At 38.9% G+C, this 16175-nt stretch overlaps 1 protein-coding gene across 1 annotated transcript in view; it reads left to right on the forward strand.

The window, feature by feature from the left end:
- Positions 1–16175, forward strand: part of LOC108897160 (contactin-associated protein-like 5) — a 41747-nt gene that overhangs the window by 13802 nt on the left and 11770 nt on the right. The window contains 7 exon segments of the mRNA XM_018696626.2: positions 1601–1744; positions 1872–2031; positions 4153–4259; positions 5634–5753; positions 8956–9156; positions 14790–14946; positions 15218–15345. Coding sequence (XP_018552142.2) covers positions 1601–1744; positions 1872–2031; positions 4153–4259; positions 5634–5753; positions 8956–9156; positions 14790–14946; positions 15218–15345 — 1017 coding nt within the window.

Raw genomic sequence — 16175 nt, forward strand, 5'->3', positions numbered from 1 at the left:
GCTTCTTGACAGCCTTGTAGGACCTTAAGCCATGATCTAAAAGTCGGCCACATACAGTGCGGGTGGAACACTGGACACCAGTTTGGATTGACCACTGCTGCTGAAGCTTGTGTGATGTCATTCGGCAGTTTTCCCTGCACATGCAGTCATTTCTTGCTGAAGAATAATGGTGGCATATAACTGCCACCTACCGTGCTGGAGTGTGACGTGCATAGCTGTTTTATAGGATCTAGTTTACATTCCGTTTATACTAAGCACATTTACGTTCTGTTTTTATTTATTTATTTTGAATAAATAAACTTTTGATTTAATATATTTCACTTACATTGTACTTAAAAATATTGCTTCATGTTGAATAGGACCAAGAATTTTTTTTCAGTGCTGTACTCGATTTTAATACTCCTTGACCTCAGCTCAGCCATTAACACAGTCAACCACAATGTGTTAATCAGCTATCAAAACTATTTTGGCATCAGTGATGTGGCCCTGGATTGGTTCATCTTATATCTCTGCTTGGAGATGCCTTCTTCTCTTAACTGAGGTCACACAGGGGTCTATTCTCAGTCCCCATTTATCTACTATACACATGCTAGACCCTGGGGCAAATCATCCTTAGATATAGTATTGATTTCTATTGTTATGATACTCAACTGTATAATAAAGCCCAGTACTACTGATGTCTCAGCTGTTACGTCGAACTTGACGAAATGCAGTACTGCGTGTCTAATAATGTCCTGCAGTTGAACGAATTGAATAATTATAATTACGCCTGGCCCCAGCACCAGCAGCATTAACAATCTCTATTCTAGTCACACATTCAAGACACGCAGTCTTACCTACTAATGTTAAAAACAGGCTTTTAACCAAGGTGTTATTTTAGACTCCTCATTGACAGTCAGATGACTAAAGTTGTGCAATCCTGCTTTGTACAACTGAGATATTTAACCAAGATCAGGTCATTCCTCTCATCTCAGAATCAGAAAAGGTTATTCATGCTTTTGTCTCCTCCAGACTAGACTATTAGAATGCCCTTTATTCTGGTATCAGCAGGCAAAACTGACTACAGCTGATACAAAATGCTGCTGCCAGGCTTTTAACACATTCTTAGAGAAGAGAACACCACATCACACCAATCTTTGCTACCTCTTAGAGTTGATTTTAAGACTATTGCTTGCTTTTTATCTGTGATCTATGAGTCTGATCATTGCCTGGCTAGGCCTTTTCTGTTCAAGCCCCACAGGTGTAGAACTCAGTGCCTAAGGATGCAAGGTCCTCTTAACGAATGCAATTTTTTTGTGTTTGTTTTAATTATTTATTCTGATTTACATTAATGTTTTTAAATAAGTTACTTTTATTCCTTGCTTTAAATATAAAGCACTTTGTAACAGTTTTTTTGAAAGGTGCTTTATAAATAAAGTCATTATCACCATTATTATGATGATGATTATTATTATTAATCCCATACATATCTTAAAACTATTAATCAGCTATTATCTTCCCCTGTAGTACTGTCTGCAACCACAAACAACTCTTTCTCTGCTGTAGACCACTACTTTTTTTATATCCATTTCAGTGAAGCCTAATGTGAAATGTTCTTTAGGTGACAGAGTCAATGATGGGCTGTGGCATTCAGTGAGTGTTGATACAAGACAACTGCAGATCACTTTGACTGTGGATAATGAGCCAGCCTCCACAACTCCACTGTGGGAACAACTGGAATCAAGAGGCAACTTTTACTTTGGAGGTTAGTAGATGGTGACTGTATATATAGCTTGGTATTCTCTCTTTAATGCACACTGTCACAGAATATTCCTTGAAAGGTTCATAGTCTTTAAAACTAAAGGTTGCGTCAATGCGTCATTTCTCTTCAGGTTGTTCCTCCACCGACTGTCTAACTTCAGCTCCAGTCTTCCAGGGCTGCATACAGCTCATTTTCATCAACAGCCAGCCAGTGGACCTCAACCATGTACAGCAAGGCATACTGGGAAACTATAATGAGCTTCAATTTGACATGTGCAATATAAGAGACAGGTAAAGTTGTCCTTTAATTTCCTTATTCACTCTTGAATGTAATTCATGAATAGTTCTAACAAGGACCTCAGGAAATTTTCAGTCAATACATGATTCAAGCCGGCAGCAGAGATGTGTGTTGCCACTTTGTTCATTTATAGATGGTAGTTTGTTTTCTTCAGAGCAGATCAAAAGTCACTGACATTTTGTCCAATAGAGACAAACACTCAGACAAGATCATCCAATTAAACTGCAGCAGATACTGGGTAACACCCTTCTTAGCAGAGGACTATGCCAACAAGCTGCTCCCCACTGTGCTTGGATGGCATGGAACATTTAGTAAGATGAAACAAACATGCTAACTATAGTCCTGTGGAGAAGTGAATGAAGAATCAAGAGCCAAGCTGCACAAATCATCCACACTATTCTGCTTTCATTAAATATAGGCCCTGGTAGCCGAATGGTTACAGCTCATGTCACGTCACCACAGTGTCTGTGGTTCAACTCTGACTGGGCATCCTTGTTGAATATTGTGCCCCTTCTCTCTTCTCTGTGTTTCCTATCTGCAAAAAAGTCTTCTGACCCAACCAGTGCTGACTCAAGTAACATTACCTGAAGACTTTTATCAGTCTCCAAGTGTGTCTGTCTGCTGCTGAGCAGTTCAATTCAAGCTTTGGAGATTTTGTGATTCGTATCTTACAAATAGAATAATCCATCCACGATTATATTTTTTCACTCAGAGAAAAATCTCTATAGAGCTATGTAGATTTGCTTGCATTTATTCGAGAGGTTTCTTTATGATTGGAGGATTTTCCTCACAGTTTTTATTATATGCAGATTATATGCAGCTGATGTACAACATCCTGTGCTGTAAGAAGGCAAGGCTGGTACAGCCTTTGGGTTTTATGAATGTTCACTTTAGTTTTTCAAGCTGTGGCCTTTTTCATGGCCCCAGTTGTGCTTTGTCAAGAGGATGAGGATATGACAACAGACCTGTCTGTTCATCTTCTTTTCTGTGTCCAATTAAACTGTGTGTATGGAGCATGAACATTTATGAGCTGCTGGCTTCTGTAATTTCCTGACCTGTAAGGGCAACAATGAACACAACAATACAGAATAGTTCCATGGTAATTAAACCAATGGCTGCCAACTTATTCCTCCACTGCAATTACTAGGCGAGAGATGAAAGTATATGAAATTATAGCTTTATTCTTGAAAGGCTGGTAATTATGTGGAACAGAAGGAGGTTTCACAAAGGGGCTATTAATCAGAAGAGTTTGGTGTGACATTTCTGTAGACTGCTTATTGTGGTCAAATCCTATTAATGTTCCAGTCTGAAGGTGACAGTGATGCTTTTATTTTTAGAGGAGCACCAAACTGCCAGCAGCAATTGGTCAGGTGTCAGAGGTTCAGAGGTGAAAGAAAATAAGCAGGGTTCTTCCTTCTCATTCTCCCTCAGCTTCTCTTTTTCTTTTTTCTTCACATGACTGCTTCCTCTCTGCCCTCTCACTGACAGCAGGCATTTCACTGAGATTCTTTCAGGAACAGGTTGCATTTTAGACTGCAGGCCCCAACTCAAGCTGGCTGTGAAGCACCATCTTGGCCATCAGTGAAGGTGTAAACACGTGGGATTTGGCTGCTTTCCCAGTTATGCTGAGGAGTTACTATTGCTACCAGTTATAAAATTCTGACGTGAAACACAAAGTCCTCTAACTGTAAACTGCTGTTAGTGAGATATTATCATTTGATTGTGTGTTTGTTGAGGTTTTTATATCAGTGTGATTTTTGATTATTTCTGTCGACATTTTCAATGAAAGGCAGACACAGGATATAATATATAATAAGGATATAATAATGGTTCAATAAAGACTAATGTAAGCATAATATTGTAAACAGATTCAAATGTACAGACAATACATATAGGAAAATCAGACTTACAGAAAGCCAGAAAAAAAAAGGATCCATCTCCCAAAAAACTGTCATTAGTCTGGTCTGGTCATCAGGTTCTCAAAGACTTAACTGCAAATTATATGATGTTTTTTCTTGTTTTTATTTGCCATTATTATAGAATGTATTCATCTTTTTGTGAACAGACTGTGAAAATGATATTGTATTAGAAGTAAAGTGAGATGGTCTTTTCAGATGCCTTCCTAACCTGTGTGAACACGGAGGCCACTGCTCTCAGAACTGGAGCTCTTTCTCTTGTGACTGTTCAGGAACAGGATACTCTGGAGCCACTTGTCACAGCTGTGAGTTCTCTCTCTTTCATTCCCTCTGCACCTGTCAAATATTGTCTGTCCTCTGAGTTGTAAGGTTTGATTCAGCACACATCTTTACTGGTCTTGCACAGTAACCCACACCCGTCTTCGTTTTTATGAGAGACAAAGCTTCAGCTTGGCATGACTTCATTATCACCACTGCTGTTCTCACTGTACCACTGTATGAGACTGACTTTTTACCAGCTCTGTAGATGGCTCTACACTGACTGACTTTAAACAGAATTTTTACTACGGGTGTCAGCTGATGATATATTCAGTGTGGAAAGATGTATATGTCAAATTCCCCAGCTTCAGAATACTGATGTCTTGTTTATATTCAGGTAAACACACTTGTCTGTCAGATGAGAAAAAGATAGAGATAAAAGAGAGAGAGAGATAAAAAAAAAAAAAAAATCTATACCTGAATCAAGACAGGCCACATTTTCCAACTTATGCAAGGAAAAAAAAACCCCACAAAATGGGGATAGATTTTTTGTCATGCTGGCTTCAGAGATGCAGTGTCACTAAGTGGCTCAGTCCATCGCCTTAGTGCAGACTGAAAAGACTGCTATGCAACTGTGTACAGACATTCATGGTCCCCTCAGGATGAACCGTCTTAACTTTAGTCATCCTGACTTTTCATCTAGTATCATCATCAGGTCAAAATTTCTTAGATTTAAATTTTGATTTATAACCAAAGACATGCAAAACTGGTGTAATGTAGTGAGTTCTGAGAAAGTAAACATAGGTGACACAGGTCAGATATTGATTATTGTAATCTTTATTTTCCACATTTGTTGACTTGTATGTTTGCCTGTAATTTGCAACCTAGAATTACAGATTTCATTTAGTGGCATGTTCAGCAGATGTGCTATACATTGACTAATATATTACACTGGCAGTTATTTTGTTATTGAGTAACTTGCAGTGGACTAAATTACAGAGTATCTCAGCCTCAGATGTCCTTTGTATTTAATACTGATTACAAAATGTTAGTGTGCTAACGTGTTCAACATGGTAAATATTATACCTGGTTAGCAGTCAGTGAGAGCATATTAGCATGTTGACCTTAGCATGTAGTTAAAACTGATCATTATATATTGTCCCATAAAATCGAACATGTCTAGTTTTATGATCATTTTTATTTATCTTATTTAAGGATCTTCATTGTGAGTTTAGAAAATTATCTTATACTCACAAAATCCTTTCAAACCCACTGTATTACTTATAGAGTTTTATTTATACAGACACATGGTTTACACTGGACAGTGAATGCACCTTACATTGTATGCAACTCTGCAACTCTTTACATAGTCTTTTATCATTCTGACGTGTATGTGGCCTATTAATCTCTTCTCTTTCCAGCCCTCTATGAGGCATCCTGTGAGGCCTACAGGCTGACTGGCAGCTCCTCAGGCTTCTACTCCATTGATCCAGATGGGAGTGGTCCCATGGGGTCCACATTGGTCTACTGCAATATGACAGGTGAGATAGTTGTAATCCACATCTTGGCACCTTTACTCTCTCAGAGTTCCACAGGCAACTGACAGAAAGCTCACTTACAGATCACTCAGCATTGATCTGTGCCACAACAACTCTCAGTGGCTAAGAAATCTATTATAATTATTCAATACTGACAGGTTGAAGCTTGTTTTGTGTTGTCTTCTGTAAATAACTGTTCCATCAGGCATGCATGAGACATTCATTCATTATCTATACCGCTTACTCATGAAGGGTTGCAGGGGGGCTGGAGCCTATCTCAGCTGACATTGGCCAAGAGGCGGGGTACACCCTGTACGGATCGCCAGTCCATAACAGGACCAACATATATGGATAAACAACCATTCACACTCACATTCACACCTACGGGCAATTTAGAGTCACCACTTAATCTAACGTGCATGTCTTTGGACTGTGGGAGGAAGCCGAAGTACCCAGAGAAAACAGGCAGAACATGCAAACTCCACAGAGAAAAGCCCCGGCAAACCATGCATAAGACAGACGACTGAAAATTACATCTGACATGCATTTGAAGAAGACAGTCTGTTATTTACACACAGCTTTATGCTTACTCATGTAAACACTGCAGTTTTAATCAGGCTAGCACTGACCTAAAGTTTAAAAGGGCTAATGCATGCATGTCCTCAGTAAATTCTGGTAAATCTTTATTGTATGGGTTTGTAATAATTGTAATAATAATAATAATTACAGAAATATATTATACGATTATATTTGAACTATATTAGGTACTAAACCGCATTTTTTTCAGTAAACTTCCTTGTAAATTATTAGGAAATTACAGAGCATTAGAATAAAGTTTTACCTAAATTCCATGGCAGTGTTCCATTAGATTACAATTACAATTGACACTTTGACCTGAGGATGGTGCTAGGTAAAAATGTTCACTATTAGCAGAGACTACAGTTTAGTTTTGGATTTCTTTCATCTGCAAGTGGTAAATTTGACCTGATCATAAGGCAAAAGTCAGATTTCCATGAGACTAGGTTCATCCTCTGAGGTCAATGAATATTCAAAATTTTAAAATATGGTCACTGCTTTTCAAAATATGCCCTAGTGAACAGTATTCATGTTGTCATTATGAATGTAATTTCAGTGTAATTTGGCAGGTTAGCTGGATCTGTGAACCAAGTTCCATATCAGCTGGACTTACAGTGGATACAGTGTTTCCTATTACAGTCTAATTTGTCCTGCAACAGTTTCATAATGAAAAATACAAAGTACATACATTTATTAATTTGTAGCTGCCTGCCACAATATCAACATTGCCCACCACATATTAAATTTCTATTTTTTTACTATTTCAAATGGGTAAAATCTTATTTCACACTGTGTAGAGCTGTGCAAAGCAGATTGATTTGATCAGTCGCTCCTTGCCCCGCTCTCCCTCTCTCTCTCTCTCTGTTTCTCTCTCTCTCTCTCACAAATACATTGACAACAGACCTGTCTGTGAATAACCCCTACTCTTTATGTTCACTCTGAATTAAAACATGATCATGTGCAGGAGGAGGGATTATTGTTGACAGCCAGATTGTCAAGATTAGCATGCTGTCCATAGCTGCTAGTTGATATTGACTGCTAATGCAGGTGGATATCATTAATGTAAGTTCTTCAACTCTGATCAGCTGTCCATCCTCATGACACGGGGGAAGAAGTGTTCAGTTGACAGTGTCCATCACATAGCTGTTACAGGCTACATTGTCTTTTACAAGGCAATGACATCATCACTGCTGTCTGTTGCTGTCAGCTCCTAGTGCATTTTGTGTATTCAGTCCTCCCTCACAAATACAAACCATTCAGCAGTAAAGATCAGCACAACTTGACCCCAATTAAGGAATCTGTTAGAGATGTAAATAAATCTCAGTTATGTGGAGTGGAGGAATTTTCACTGAGCAAAGTTAACATCTCTGTAATGCATACTGAATGTGGGATAGAGAAAAAAATGATTGTACAAACTCTTGATCCCCTGGCTTGCATTTGCAAGTCACTTTGCAGCCCTCAAGAGTTAGAACCTTCAAGATCTTAGTCTTAGCAACAAATGCTGGGAACCTATAAGGTTTTCTGTTTTTATTTGTGTTCACAGAATGCCTTTACACATTGATGCTTCAGCCAGCATCATTATTATTATCACCATTAAAGAACTTGGCCACAATGCTTGGCCACACATAGTATCATAATGACTCATTCTCTGAAGTGAAGGTCTGCTGGGCTTATTCTCAAAGGAATCTGTGTACTACTTTAAGATTAAAACTACACTATTAACAGAACTACATCTCAGTCAGGCACACTTGTTTTTACTAAAGAATTAAATTGTGTAAAATGAAACTGAGCCCTGCCAAACATAGAAGTATAAAGAAACAAAGTATATATATATATATATATATATACAAAGATATACAAAACAGTGCAACTCTAAGTGAACTCTCTTACAGTTCTATACTATAGACCTGTGTAGTAGGTACTTGAGCTTTTTTGTGTATATTAAAGATTTCTGCAGAAAACAAAAAATAGACATTCACTCTCTAAACTGGCATTGTACTGTTAGTTAACCAGTGAACACCAAATTTAATGCATCAATGCAACACTGTTTAATTGCTTGAACACATAAAACTTAATACATTTCAGTTGAAAAGAAAGAAAATACCTCTAAAGTGTAACAGAGATCAGGATTTCACATTTGTAGCCCATGCCGACAACTAAAAATGTAGCATTGGAAGCCTTTCTCAACACGTCTTGTGGCTCATTTAATACAGTATGTCTAGAAAAGGCTGTTCATTTTTTTTTTAAACAAGATGAGGTCAAACCTATTATAGACTGGTGTGTCTGTGGCCCTTTGTTCACATTGGTCTTAATTTTATTTATATGTTTTGATTAAAAATGTGTCTTTATATTCAATTCACCAAAACTATTTGCCATTCAAATTGATGGATTAATGTCATCACATTGATATTTGCTAAAAGTGCCCAATAACCCCACTTCCCTTAATAATAAACCTAGGCACTCTTTAAATATCTGCTTTCAGGAGAATTCATGCCAACAGATTTTTACATACATAAGAAGGTGCAGATGGTGGGTTTATGCTAACAGGCTAACCTTTTTCTTATAATGAGAGAAGGTGTGGTCAGGGTCCATGGAACCAGATTCATATTTAGTTTGCTTTGTCCTGTAGAGGAGAAAGTGTGGACAGTGTTGAGCCACAACAACACAGCCCCAGTCAGAGTCCAGGGCTCCTCTCTGCACAAACCTCACATCATGAAGTTCAACTACAGCGCCTCAGCTGAACAAATACAGGCCATCATAACTCGGTCAGAGCACTGCCAACAGGAAGTGGTTTACAACTGCAGGAAGTCCCGCCTCTTCAATACAAAAGGTGAGGATTAATTTACTCCTGACTTTGACTGTCAAAGTCTGTCCTTCTCCCAACTCGTTTATGGTATACACTAAGAAGATTCACATGCTATAGTGGAGCATTTCATTGTATATGTGTGAATGTGAAAGGTCATGTATCTCTCCCCTTGTTTCCTCTCTATCTCTTTTGTCAACTGTCAACAAAAAAATACCTTCAGTATTTGGATCAAGTGGGCCAACTCAGCATTGGCAGAAACCCAATACTGAAGGACTTGGATCCAACTACAATAAGCACATCTTAGTAATAAACATGAAAACATACAGACAAGCAACAAACAAGCAGCTGCACAGCACAGAGTGTAACAGTAGAAATGCTGAAAGTATTGAAAACTGTGGAGAGAAAAGATTTAAGAAATACATTCAAAAATTTCATACACAAGAGAAACATGATTACAGTTTCAGTGCAGTAATAGGAATTACTGTCAGCACTGACCACACATTCAGCTGTCAAACGGAAAACTACATTATGTTATCCAGCTCTCTTAAATCTTGTTTTCTGGCTCACTAACTGGACTAGATCACTCTGATAACTGCGGTAAATCCCCATGGTAACCTACATATATTGCTGAGCTAACCTGCTCTGGAGCAGGCTAACTTCAGAGGATCAAATAAAAACCTGTTAACAATCCAGCGATTGGCCATTCAGTTGACTGGAAAAACTGAGTCATTAGTCTACGGGATCCTGACAGGGACAAAAGACTTAATATTGTTAATACAATACTGAGCAATAAAAATATAAATAAAGAGCCGTAGATGTCTCTATAGATCAGTGGGCAATTTTGCAGAATTCTGGTTTTAAAACAGCTTCTAACAGTGTGAGTTCACCAAACCAAACGACTGCAGAATGACGATTAAAGCTGCATTTTAATTGAGAAATGTTTCTTTGGTTCCTCACATAATTCCCAACAATGCTGCTGCTTTTACACTTGCTCATTCCATCACTGTAGCTCAAAATAACACAAGGAGGCTATGTGATGATAATTGGAAATAAACTAAACCCTCTGTCGTTTATCTTTATTAGAAAAAATAATCCACGCACTGATATTTCCCAAGTGCAACATTTCAGTCAGTCAGGACTCATGTCAGCCATTAAGGACTTTTCTCTTCCTCTCCTCTGCTCTCTGTTTAGGCACCAGAAATAGTCTGACATTATCTGTAAAGTTTTTATGTGCATCACATGTTTGTAATGACAAGGGCATTTAGAAACACAGGGAGCTGGTCCAGAGGGAAATCCAGGGAATTGTGTAGGGCAAGAATCCAGAAGGGATAACTAGGTGGAGGCAGATCAGCAGGCTTGTTCAGACAAGGTGGGGAAACAGCAGAGATTACAATGATGATGGAGATGGGATGCAGCTGGTGGTTCTCCTCTGATTCCAATGCACCTGCAGGTAAAATCCCATTGTGAATAATAACGGGGCTAAGTTTGAAATTACCAACTGGTGCAACTGGATCCTGAACACTATTCTTATGAGATGAAGCTGGTTCTGTGCAGGAGCTGTTCAGAGCTATTCAGCAGAGCAGGATTGTGAGCTGACTGTTCTGTGCTTTAGAGAATCAGGGTGGTGTCTGTTTGCAGTGTTTACTGGTGAATTGAAAGTCTCCTCTACGCCACATTGTCACTCTTCCTCTTTTTGTGTGTTCTTTTAATGGCTATGGTGTCCCAGTCATCCAGCATTTGCTCCTAAATCATGACACATTCTCGAGGCTCTGAATTCCACAATTTCCTGCAAACAAACGTTCATCATCTCAGCAGATGGCATGTAGATATTAACTATGAACATATTGTTTATTACTGATGGGGTATATTTTTATTTTCTTTATACGCTGAAGATGGGTGTTATCATCTTTTTTTCTATTTTCTAAATTTCTATTTTTACATAAATGGAGCACTGCAACACAACAATTTCCCATAACGGATCAATAAAGTATTCTGATTCTGATTTTGATTCAGATCAAAGAGGCAGAGAACATCTATTCGTACATGAACACGTGTGACTGTCACTTTTGTTGATTGAGCTCAGACATCTTATGAAGAGAAAGGTCAAATATCTCTCTGAACTTCACTTTTCTTTCTGCAAGACACAAACAATATCCATGTCCTACAGTGTGTTTATTGACAAAATAAACACAGTAGGACAAATTATTATGCTAATTATAATATTAATTATTTAGGCTTATGAAAAATTATGCCAATTTACAGAACAACAACAATTATTGTTTCAAACAGCCTCCTGGCTTTACAGACTGAAGTCAATTTCCACTTGTGGAGCTCAGCCTTTGTTGTCTCTCCTTTTTGTCTAGTAGTGGTGGGCGGATCGATCCAAATATCGATAGTATCGATACCAAGTCGGTATCGGTATCGGATCAATACTAGCCTGGTGAGATCGATTCTTTACTTTAAGTTCCGCTCTTGTTTGCAATGCTGCGGTTTCGGCAAAAAGGAAACAGCCAGGTCGCCGGACTCGGCGCTCCTGTGTCAGCGCAGAGCAGGCACACTTGCTCCACCTCCCCCCTCCTGTGTTTCGATGTTGCGCCGTCACGTGAGTCACGTGACGTGACTTAGACGCGCAAAGCAAACAAACAAGCAAGTTGCCAGCTCAGCTTCATCAGCACACGCACAGAGCCAAGCCGAAAACGAGACAACAGCAAAATGTGGGATTTGTAAAAAGCTAGTCAGGTATAGTGGAAACATTACCAATTTATATAAACATATAAAAAACCATCCAAAAGAAAACATGGAACTACAAAAACGGAGAGAGGAGGCGAGAAATCCCCCCCGGCCCCGCTGCAAGACCCCCAGTCCAGAGGCAAGAGGTCATTGGCAGAGGCCTTTCAGCATGGCAGAGAATATCCAGGCAGGTTATAGTGTTGAAAGTAACAAAGTGAAACTGTTATTTATTACTTTAGCCAACTCTATTTAATTATAAACTTTGTCCTAATTCTGTCCTGGGTTTTAACTATTTAATAATAAAAAAAGGAAACATCACAAAAAACACAGGGTCATGAAAATTAATTGAGATTTAGCAATTCAGTGACACATCCACCTTATTTATTGAAAAGTATTGGTATCAGTATCGGTATCGGTGATACTGGCCCGTATTTACTTGGTATCGGATCAATACCAAAATATGCAGTATTGCACACCACTATTGTCTGGTTTGTTCTTTGCTCCTGCTCATGGACCAGGTACCAAATATTGCATGAGCACTGCCATGCCCTGTCATGACTGAATAAAGCAGTACAGAACATTAAAGGTTTCCTGTTTTTTTTTTTTTTTTTTTGTTTTGTTTTTTACCTAGTAGTTCTGGAGCCTGTTTTTGCATGACTGTGGGTGATGCTGATCTGCAGGTGGCAGGATGGGCCAAGGAAGACAACAGTGCACCAACAAAACCAAGGAAGACTGCTAGCTAGTAAACATGCATGAAAACAAATAAATTGTATTTGCAAATGTTTTGTGAGGATGTTTTGGGAGGAAGGAAATGTAGTTCACACTTTCTGAGAACATGCAAACTCCATACACAAAAAGCCCTGCCCGAACACGGGTACGAACTGAGAGGCGATACCACTATACCACTGCTATCCACTGCACTACTGTCTAGAGGAATACTGTATGTCTACAGTGAGTGTAAAGTCAGAAATAGAGGGCAGAGACAAAAAGGGTTGATGAAAAAATGTGCACTGTTCACAACTTTTGTGATGCTAATTTTTTACTGGCTAGCAAGTTTAGTTCTGGTACTGTTTACTCGCTTTCCTGCCCACATTAATTTAAACTGAAGATCCAAGGCAATAGAGTGAAAATGACAAAAGGGCTACTAGGATGCTATGAATGGCTATGGGTAGATAAAGGCTGATAAATATAAAACAATATTTCATTGCTGATGGATGGAATAGAATGAGCAATGTCTAATAAACCAGAGATAAAGAAGTGGCCTTGAGTTTATTTTCATGGCAAAATTTAAGTGTCTCAGAGAGAATAGAAGCTGACATTTTGAGACTCATAGCTTGTACTGGGATAATTCACAGATACATCTTAGTCTCTCCAGTGGGAGTGGAGCCTTTTAATTAATTTATTTTTTTCTTTTTTTGGCAGGTAGGGGGGTTACCTAAATGCTGGAAATAATTTCATAATTGGTTGAGAGACTGGCTGGAGGAATCTGATGGGTAATCTATTAGCAAAAATTCAAGGGAGTGCAGAACGACTGGCAATCTGTCATTATTAAGAAGAATCCAGCAGAGAGCCTCTGACAGTGAGGTGTGAGAATATGGCTGTTCTACTCCTACAACCAAAACTTAGCCTGACATCAGAATAAAGTTTGAAATCCCAGCTGACTCTGAAAAGAAGCCATAGGCACGATCCTGAATGCATCAGTTATAATGGTGTTGGACAGCCTAGCTCTCTGACCTGCTAGTTTGGGTATAAATCAAGTAAGCACTTTTTTCTGGTATTCTTGGGTTGCTGTGTTGATAGGAGATATGTCAAATAAGAAAAAAAGGGAGTGAATCAAATATCCTTTATTAACCTCTTGAGGAGTTCATCAAATGCTGATTGAAGTTTTTTTGAGGTGTAAGTCTCAGACATGGATGTTATTACCCTGACCCTGAAACCCTGTGACAGTTCAGAGATGAGACAATTAGCAAGGGCTTGAATGGTAATGAGATCTGAGGGATGCTGTTTCAAAAATTTCTTGGAAACATTTCTCCCTTGCTTCTGGGACAGATTTTGAGGACGTACTCCGTGAGGACAAACTGGCCATGGGTGCATCTGATTCTTTGGTGGCATTCAGGATGAACAGAGCATTTTTGTTCTTTGAGACTGAGACTATATTAGCAACATAAAAAATGCATGGCCTCCCCGTGGCGGATGTAGGGTGCTGGCAAAATTATGCATGGGAAATACCTGGCTGGAATACCCGGTCAAGATGGCTGGAAGATGTGGTGCTATGGGGAATCATCAAGGAAGATTAGAGATTTTCCAGTGCGCTGAGGCATATATCCATGTTGGATATGGTAGTGGTGATGAGCTGGTGGATTGCTGACAGGAGAGCCGAGTGCTCAGATGGAGGATTAGAGGTGGACCTTTTGTATTTAGGTTGTGGAACTGGAAATAATTTTTAGCTTTTTTGGCTAGGTTTATCAGCTGGGCTTCCTCAGATTGTTGGAGGTGATCATCTGGAATGTGGATTTTCTGTGTGGAAAAGGGGATGTGTCACTTGCAGGTGTTGGATGAAATGGTAGATTGGCTGAAACTTCAGCAAGACTAGGCATTAAAACAGGACCATTCACCATAGAATGGGCAAAGTTGCATGCAGCATAGACTGCAATGAAAGCAGAATAGTTCACACATTCTTAAATTAAGGTGATTAAACTGGTGAAATCATTGACTACAAAGCAAACTCTGTGAGACAGAACAGGATCCAGGTGTTTCAGCATATCCAGTGACTTCTCATCTCCACGTGCATATGTTTAGATATTATTTCAGCATACCTCCACAGAGCAGTGCTACAAATTTAACTCATGACCTGCTTGGTCACTTTCATTAGCAGTCCAGTCATTATGCTGGTGCAGCTTTGTCTGACAGTGTGACATTTATTGCAGATGGCAGCCCTCTGTCCTGGTGGCTGGACCAGGGAGAAGAGAAACAGAGCTACTGGGGGGGCTTTTTGCCCGCAGCCCAGCAGTGTTCCTGCAGCCTGGAAGGCAACTGCAAGGACAGGGACAACTTCTGCAACTGTGATGCTGACTCTGACACATGGTACATGTTGCAAGCACATAGAGGATATTCCTAAAAACACAGTAGCAACAGAGTATCAAAATGTTTGTTTTTGTTTTTTTGTTTTTACTTTTTTAAGATTATCTTCATGCTTTGTCACTCTCACATTTATATGCTATTGTTTGCATAATAATGCCATAATGCCTACATTTTCTTTATTTAATGTGTTGTCTGTGCGTGCTGTGTTAATACAGGGAATGAATTCCTTCATCAGTAGACTGAAAATATTTATTTCTATTATTGACTGTCACAGGGCTAATGACTCAGGGATCCTCTCCTTTAAAGACCACCTGCCAGTGAGCCAGATAGTGATTGGTGACACCAGCAGAACAGGCTCAGAGGTTATCTACCACATCGGGCCACTGCGTTGCTATGGTGACAGTAGGTGATTTATTTATTTTATTTATTTGTGAGGGACCATGTACAATAGTAAACATTCATGTTTATTATCTTCCCACAGTCGACAGGTCTTTGATCTTGGCCTTACTGACTCAACAGGCAACACTCTTCTGACAGTACTAAGATTTCTGATATGAAGTGCACAGCCATTTGTAACTCTAATTGCCTTATTTGCAGCATATGTTGCCTTTTGTTTCTTGTCTCTCAGGCCCCAATGGTTAATCTATAACTTTTGACTCATTCTCTGCTGCTAAATTTAATGCTACTTTCAGTATCTCCACTGGTTTCTCAGGTTTTGTTGGCTCTTACTGTTAAAATATTTTAATAATACTTGTTCCTCTGACTAAGATGGAACAGAAAAATATTGTTGTCTATTAATGCCCCATATAAATGAAAATATTCATGTGCCAAAGATTAAATGCTGTAAGGTGGAGCAACTATAGAAAAAGCCACAGTTCACTTGGGAAAACTCTTCATCTGCTTAAGAGCTTTAATATTAGAGAGGTCAATAATTCTAAGTCAGTACATTTTGGGACTGTAATAAAAGAAGATCCTTGGGCCCTTTTTCTGTTACTACTACAGAGAAGTGCATAATTCCTCCAGATTGCCCAGTCACAGCTGGGAAACCCTGCACAGGATCCCTCTCCTTTTTTTTAAACCAATTTATCTCTCTACACTGACTGAGATTGGCCTTTAGATATTCTTCATTGCTCCTAAATTTTTAAAACTGCTAAAAAAAAAAGGAAAAAAAAGTCATTACTTGATCCAACTGATTGAACTATATTAGGATAGTTTCTGGGCTTGATTTTTTT

This window comes from Lates calcarifer, linkage group LG1, assembly GCF_001640805.2.
Source record: "Lates calcarifer isolate ASB-BC8 linkage group LG1, TLL_Latcal_v3, whole genome shotgun sequence".
Taxonomy (NCBI): Eukaryota; Metazoa; Chordata; class Actinopteri; family Centropomidae; genus Lates; species Lates calcarifer.